At 41.0% G+C, this 6,941-nt stretch overlaps 1 protein-coding gene across 1 annotated transcript; it reads right to left on the reverse strand.

Annotated features, from left to right (window-relative positions):
- Nucleotides 1-288: 288 nt before the first annotated feature.
- LOC120979818 lies at nucleotides 289-4,293 on the reverse strand. The gene is made up of 10 exons (XM_040408775.1): nucleotides 4,280-4,293; nucleotides 3,130-3,408; nucleotides 2,947-3,003; nucleotides 2,654-2,771; nucleotides 2,264-2,553; nucleotides 1,965-2,154; nucleotides 1,617-1,879; nucleotides 1,290-1,499; nucleotides 804-1,030; nucleotides 289-710 (listed from the first exon to the last, which is right to left on the reverse strand). The coding sequence occupies exons 1-10, from the start codon at nucleotides 4,291-4,293 to the stop codon at nucleotides 289-291; spliced, it is 2,070 nt and encodes a 689-aa protein (XP_040264709.1).
- Nucleotides 4,294-6,941: the final 2,648 nt, after the last annotated feature.

Raw genomic sequence — 6,941 nt, forward strand, 5'->3', positions numbered from 1 at the left:
AAAAAAACCAAAGCAAATAAAATTGTCAAGTGCAACATGTATTCGAACACAGTCCATGTTAAAAATAAAGGGGGGAAAGTCATTCATCTATCCACAAGAGGTCTGCCCCTTCCCCTGTGAAGGATTTCCTCGTGACACCATAGTCAAATAACAGTTCATGTCCCGCATGGATGTCTCTTAAAGCAGTAAAAAGTATGTAGGGGTTTGGGTCCCCCTCAAAGTACTTGATGATCGGCTTTACATTAGGATTTTTTCTTGAGTGATTCATCTTCCTTCCCAAAGTTGATTCTATTTCTGGGTGGCAAGGGCAGGGGACATTTTGAGCATCATGCAAACTCTCTTATTTTCCCTGTCTTTGAAAAAGAAGAAATAACCCGATTCTTCTTCACTTCTTGCTGACATCATATCTTCTCCTCTCTTCGCAAGTATAATCGGTCCGTGATAGTCGCAAACAAAATCTCCTTTCTTGATCGGGGTTTGTGTGACCAGTTTTTCTCCCTTTACCCGGTCGCTGACTATAGAAAGTCCTGGCCACATCTGAGATTTTATGAGTTCCATCAATTGAGCATTGATGTCAACTTTGCCTCTATGATGCTTTGGCTCCCAGTATTGAAAAATGTCATAGCCTGAGGGGATATTGCTTTGCCAACCTTGTCTCTGTATGTAATTTGTCACCTGGTGCAACGTTGGTTTGTTTGTCTTGAATTGCGCTAAAAGAAAAGGGAAACAATGGTAAATATATAGAAACATGTTTGATTGGGAAAAGGGTCAACATATTTAAGTTAGCATATAAAAAGACTTACCAATTATATCATCACGGCGTTGTTTGTACTGCTGCCTTCTCCACCTGTCATAGCAGTACTTGCCATGCATATCTGATATTTTCTGTGTGTCTTTTAGTGTTGGGCCACGGTTGTCAAGTCCGACGGGAAAATTTTCGAATAAGATCTTGTAGGCCATCTCTCTCTCATTAATAGGGGCACATTCGGGTTCCATGTCATAGTAATCGAACAAATCCGATTGTGTATCTCTGCAAAAATAAAATAACATCATGAGGGATTTTCAAAAACAAAAATTGGAAACTATAGCAATGGCAACAACTATGCCTACAAATTAAATTATTACCACCACCACGATACAGTTACAGTAAATGTGAACACGCTGGGTTCTATATTCTTTTAATAAACACCTAATGCAGCAGCACAAAATTAATCTAAGTACATTATTTAGATATTATCTACTACTAGTGATAATGGTGGTAATACATAGTTCTGAAAGCAAAGACTTACTGTGAGGCTGAAGAGCTTGTCCAGGTGAATTGGAGCTTGGGGACAAGAAGAGCAGCATGCAGAAATTCCAACATTTTCCCCTCAGCTGACTTCATATTGGATTGCAGGTAATTATACAGAATATCTTGATCTTCTTTTTGGCAACTAGTCAGGATAACCTCAGTGAAAATGGCTCTTGCTTCCTGTCCGGTCGATGAGCAAGCATTGAACCTGCAAGGTAAAGCATCATGTCAGAATGTCATGTTTAGTTAGATTTTTAAAGATGCAGGTTAAAGAAATACATGTGCAAATGCATATTTAGGCATATTTAAGAAAAAAATGACTTACCGTTGCTGAAATCGTCCGATATGAGCAGATGGATTGCTGACTTTATCTCCCTTGCTGGACAGGAAAAAGCACTCACTCCCTTTGCCTTTCTTAAGGAAATGAGGACGGATCTTCATGAAGAAAGTGTCTAACCACATCTCCTCTGTCTCTGAAAGGACAATCGTTTTCTGAGAGTCACCTGCATCCACCTTGATGACAGCAACTCTTATAGAATCTCCCTCTTCCTGGCATGTGCAATGTTTTCTCTCAAGCCAATGCCTAACCTTAGAAAACAGAAAAAAAAGAACACGTCAATCTTTGCTACAACATTTTATTAGGCAGACACTGTAATGAGATTTGGATACTTACAGTCATATCCTGGATTATAGATGGCCTGTGCAGGTGGCCCACTACCAGGACACATTCCAGGAAATGGAGTACTGCTATTCTGTCTCTTTCATCAAGTGTGAGTCCTGAGTTCGCTGTATCAATATTTTCTAAAAAGTACGGCCGGGCAATTCTCAGGGCTTCAACACAATCTTCCGGGTTCACTGCTTTCCTGAAAGATTAATAAATAAACATTATTATCACATACAGAATTACACCAATATAATGCTCATAGAGATATATGTTTAATGCAGTCTCACAATTTGGTATCAATCACCTACCGTTTCTGTTCTTCAGGTGCTGTCTTGCCACTGTTCTTTTGTATTTTCGATAAACACTTAAAGCAGCGTTCGACAGATCCACGAAGAGATGGGTCCTCAGCAATCAATTTCTCCTCTGCTGCCACATATGTGATGAACTTTTTGACACTGTGGAAGTAGTTTCGCTGAGTTGTGGAGCTGAATCTTGAAATTCTGTCAAAAAATTCCACTATCTTTTCATGATTATGAAGGACAGAAACAGAAACTTGTTGGGAATCCATGAAATGGAGGAATCTTGATACATTGTTAAGCTGAAAATAAAAGACAGATAGTTTAGAAATTTGCTGAGGGAATAGGGGAAGAAAGGAATATCAAAATCAATGTATACGTTTTAAGAGTATAAATGCTTACATCATGTATGCTGGAAGTTTTGGAGTAATGCTGCTCCAGATATCTACGGAATTCGACCAGTAGCACTGAATATTCACTGTGTTTTCCAAGTTCGTTGTCCTTGAAGGTGCAAACAGTCCTAATGAGAAAACAGAGATCCATGATAGCCTCATAATTACCCCAACAGGTAAATATACAGAAATACATAATTAAACATATCTCAACATCACTTATTTGGAAGGAAAGTTACAATATAGAGAGACAATAGGTGATAAATATTGCAATATACAGATATTTTGCTAAAACTAACTTACCTTGCACCTTGATCCACTTCTGGGTCCACATCAGAAGCTTCTTCCTGCATTTGAGATCTACAACAAAAAACAGAGTATAAGCATTTGCTTTACAGTCTTTAACAAAAAAGACACAGGCATGTGTTTTTCCAAAGATTCACAGTGTTTTTTTTAAAATAGGAAAAATCAATAAAATGGCCTTACCTTGCTGTCTCCAATGGTTTGTCAACAATGGTGACACCACTTGACTCAAGCAGCTTAGTCATGAATGCCAGTGACTGAGTGCTTTTCATGCCTGCTTCCAAATCCTTGTAATTGACTTTGCTAAGGTTTGTAAGAATCCTTCTTGCATTGCTCCGAGCTTCGTCAGTTTGGATCTTGATCTCATCATCAGTGGCATTTTTGTTGCACTCTCTACGAAGATGGGTAGCAAGTCGTACTGTCACCTGCTTGCAAAATGTGCACAGCAAAGGCAGTCTGTTTCTAAATCCATAAGAAAAAAACAAACATAGACAATATTAGAAAAGTGCAACAAATTTTGCAAGAAGTTCCAGTTTTTGCACGGGTATATTTCATCTATTTTGTTTCATGTGTCTTAAAAATATATCAACCGTATCCCTTTAAGAGTGAGAAGCCCATTAACAGGGAGTGGCCCTTTAACAGTGACCATCTCTTTTAGAGTGACCTCCCCTTTAAGAGTGACCGCACCTTTAAGAGTGACCACCTATTTTAGAGTCACTGCCTGTTTAAGAGTGATTGGCCCTATAAGAGTGACCGGCTCTTTAACAGTGACCAGCCCTTTAACAGTGACCTCCACGGTGACCGCCCCTTTAACAGTGACCGCACTTTTAATAGTGACCGGCCCTTTAAGAGTGACCGGCCCTTTATGAGTGATCGCCTTTTTAAGAGTGACCGTCCCTTTAGCAGTGACCGCCAGTCCATTTATTAGTGGCCCCTGCCCCACATGCATGTAGCAGTGTAGTTGTGCCGTCATCCGTCATATGACTGAATATTTCAGGACCTGCGAAGTGGGAAAACCTGTGATCAGTTGTTATGGTAACCTGGAGTAGGCTTGTATTGGCTATAATGCAGGTCATTTAATGGGAATATCTTGGGAACGGTACGTCCTAGAGAGCTGAGACCCCCTCAAGTATTCTTTCCACGTAGCAAGGGATGTGTATACCAAGTTTAGTTGAAATCGATGGTTGCGTTTTTGAGTTTTTGTGGAACATACATACATACATACACACATGCATAAAAATATACGGGCATTTTAATATATATATATATATATATGAAAAACAAAACAACAAAAAAAGAATTAAAATAAAATATTTTAAGCAATAGCACTTACCCATCAGAAGCCATTCTTTGCTATGTTCCTAGGTGCTTCCTAAACAAATTAAGAAAAAAAGGGAAAAAATTAGTTTTTTTTTTAAAGGTTTCAGGCCTGCTATTGCAGGTTGAGAATTCAGAATATTAAGCAGCTAGAAAAACTAAGAGCTTTTAATTCAGGCTTGCTTCTTTGGCTAGTGAAATCGAGAGGTTTGGTTTAGGATTTCTTTTCCAGATAGCGCAATCAAGGGAGGTCTGATTTCAGGCTTGCTTCTTCAGCTAGTGAAATCAAGAGAGGTATAATTTGTGAATGCTCAGATCTAAAGTTTTATAGCCACAAACAACCAATGAGAATTCACCATAGGTGTTAGAATCTAATTAATCTGAATCCCTTTTCAGTGGCCTGGCATAGGTGTCAAGCCGCAGGTGGCAAACAGTGGCTGCGGGTGGAGGACTGTCTTGACACCTTCATGACTTCACACCTTCATGACCTGTGGCCAACACAGATACCTATATCTCACCAAACATATATATATTTATATAATTTTTTGTATTGATCTCAAATAATAAAAATGCAAGTTTGGATGGATTGCTTAGGCCGTACAGAATCCATAGATACCAATAACTTAACTGTAGGACTTAAGACTCTGGAGAAATGTATGCAAAATTAGACAAAACAGAACCACCATTGAAACTCTGAACAACTCTTGATTCAGGTGAGATATCAACACAATTCTAATGGGTCTATTTTATTTAGAGCTTTAGGAATGCATTGCTACCCATAACTTTTCTGTAGAACTTAAGATTCTGGAGAAATTCTGGTTTAAACTAGCTAAGCAAATATGGGGTTAAAGGTGGCCATACATTACTGTTAATATATTCTAATATATTGTTTAGATGTCTGTTTCCCCACCTTTCTTCTGTACATTTTTATTAATATAAAAAGGATTAGATAGATAGATAAATAGCTTAAAGTCTCTTAAAAAGAAATATCTCAAACTACATCTTTAAATACATAAAGGAAATCAACAAGGCAAAAGAGAAGAGAATATTTAAAAGAAGAAAAACTGCTACAAGAGGACATAGTTTTAAATTAGAGGAGCAAAGGTTTCAAAGTAATATAAGGAAGTATTACTTTACTGAGAGAGTAGTGGATGCATGGAATAGCCTTCCTGCAGAAGTGGTAGCTGCAAATACAGTGAAGGAGTTTAAGCATGCATGGGATAGGCATAAGGCCATCCTTCATATAAGATAGGGCCAGGGGCTATCCATAGTACTCAGTATATTGGGCAGACTAGATGGGCCAAATGGTTCTTATCTGCCGGTAAACCTCAAAAACTTCACACACACGCTACAGTGCAGATCCAAGTCTAATTCTGTCCGTAAACGTATACCTGTCACCCAGCGCCTAAATAATAGGCCTCAAATTTATATTCAGCTAAATCTGTCATGACTGGTGTGCCTGTATTAGTGTAATACGGTACCTAAATAGATAAAAAAAAGGCCTGAATTTGAATTCAATACATTGGCCCGAATAATATTTTTTTTATTGTGGTGAACGGTAACAATGAGGAAAACATCTAGTAAGGGACGCGGACGTGGACATGGTCGTGGTGGTGTTAGTGGACCCTCTGGTGCTGGGAGAGGACGTGGCCATTCTGCCACAGCCACACGTCCTAGTGTACCAACTACCTCAGGTCCCAGTAGCCGCCAGAATTTACAGCCATATTTGGTGGGGCCCAATGCCGTTCTAAGGATGGTAAGGCCTGAGCAGGTACAGGCATTAGTCAATTGGGTGGCCGACAGTGCATCCAGCACGTTCACATTATCTCCCACCCAGTCTTCTGCAGAAAGCGCACAGATGGCGCATGAAAACCAAGCCCATCAGTCTGTCACATCACCCCCATGCATATCAGGGAAACTGTCTGAGCCTCAAGTTATGCAGCAGTCTCTTATGCTGTTTGAAGACTCTGCTGGCAGGGTTTCCCAAGGGCATCCACCTAGCCCTTCCACAGGGGTGGAAGAGATAGAATGCACTAACGCACAACCACTTATGTTTCCTGATGATGAGGACATGGGAATACCACCTCAGCACGTCTCTGATGATGACGAAACACAGGTGCCAACTGCTGCGTCTTTCTGCAGTGTGCAGACTGAACAGGAGGTCAGGGATCAAGACTGGGTGGAAGACGATTCAGGGGACGATGAGGTCCTAGACCCCACATGGAATGAAGGTCGTGCCACTGACTTTCACAGTTCGGAGGAAGAGGCAGTGGTGAGACCGAGCCAACAGCGTAGCAAAAGACAAAGAGGGAGCAGTGGGCAAAAACAGAACACCCGCTGCCAAGAGACTCCGCCTGCTACTGACCGCCGCCATCTGGGACCGAGCACCCCAAAGGCAGCTTCAAGGAGTTCCCTGGCATGGCACTTCTTCAAACAATGTGCTGACGACAAGACCCGAGTGGATTGCACGCTGTGCCATCAGAGCCTGAAGCGAGGCATTAACGTTCTGAACCTTAGCACAACCTGCATGACCAGGCACCTGCATGCAAAGCATGAACTGCAGTGGAGTAAACACCTTAAAAACAAGGAAGTCACTCAGGCTCCCCCTGCTACCTCTTCTGCTGCTGCCGCCGCCTCGGCCTCTTCTGCTGCTGCCGCCGCCTCGGCCTCTTCCTCCG

Source organism: Bufo bufo, chromosome 9 (assembly GCF_905171765.1).
Source record: "Bufo bufo chromosome 9, aBufBuf1.1, whole genome shotgun sequence".
Taxonomy (NCBI): Eukaryota; Metazoa; Chordata; class Amphibia; order Anura; family Bufonidae; genus Bufo; species Bufo bufo.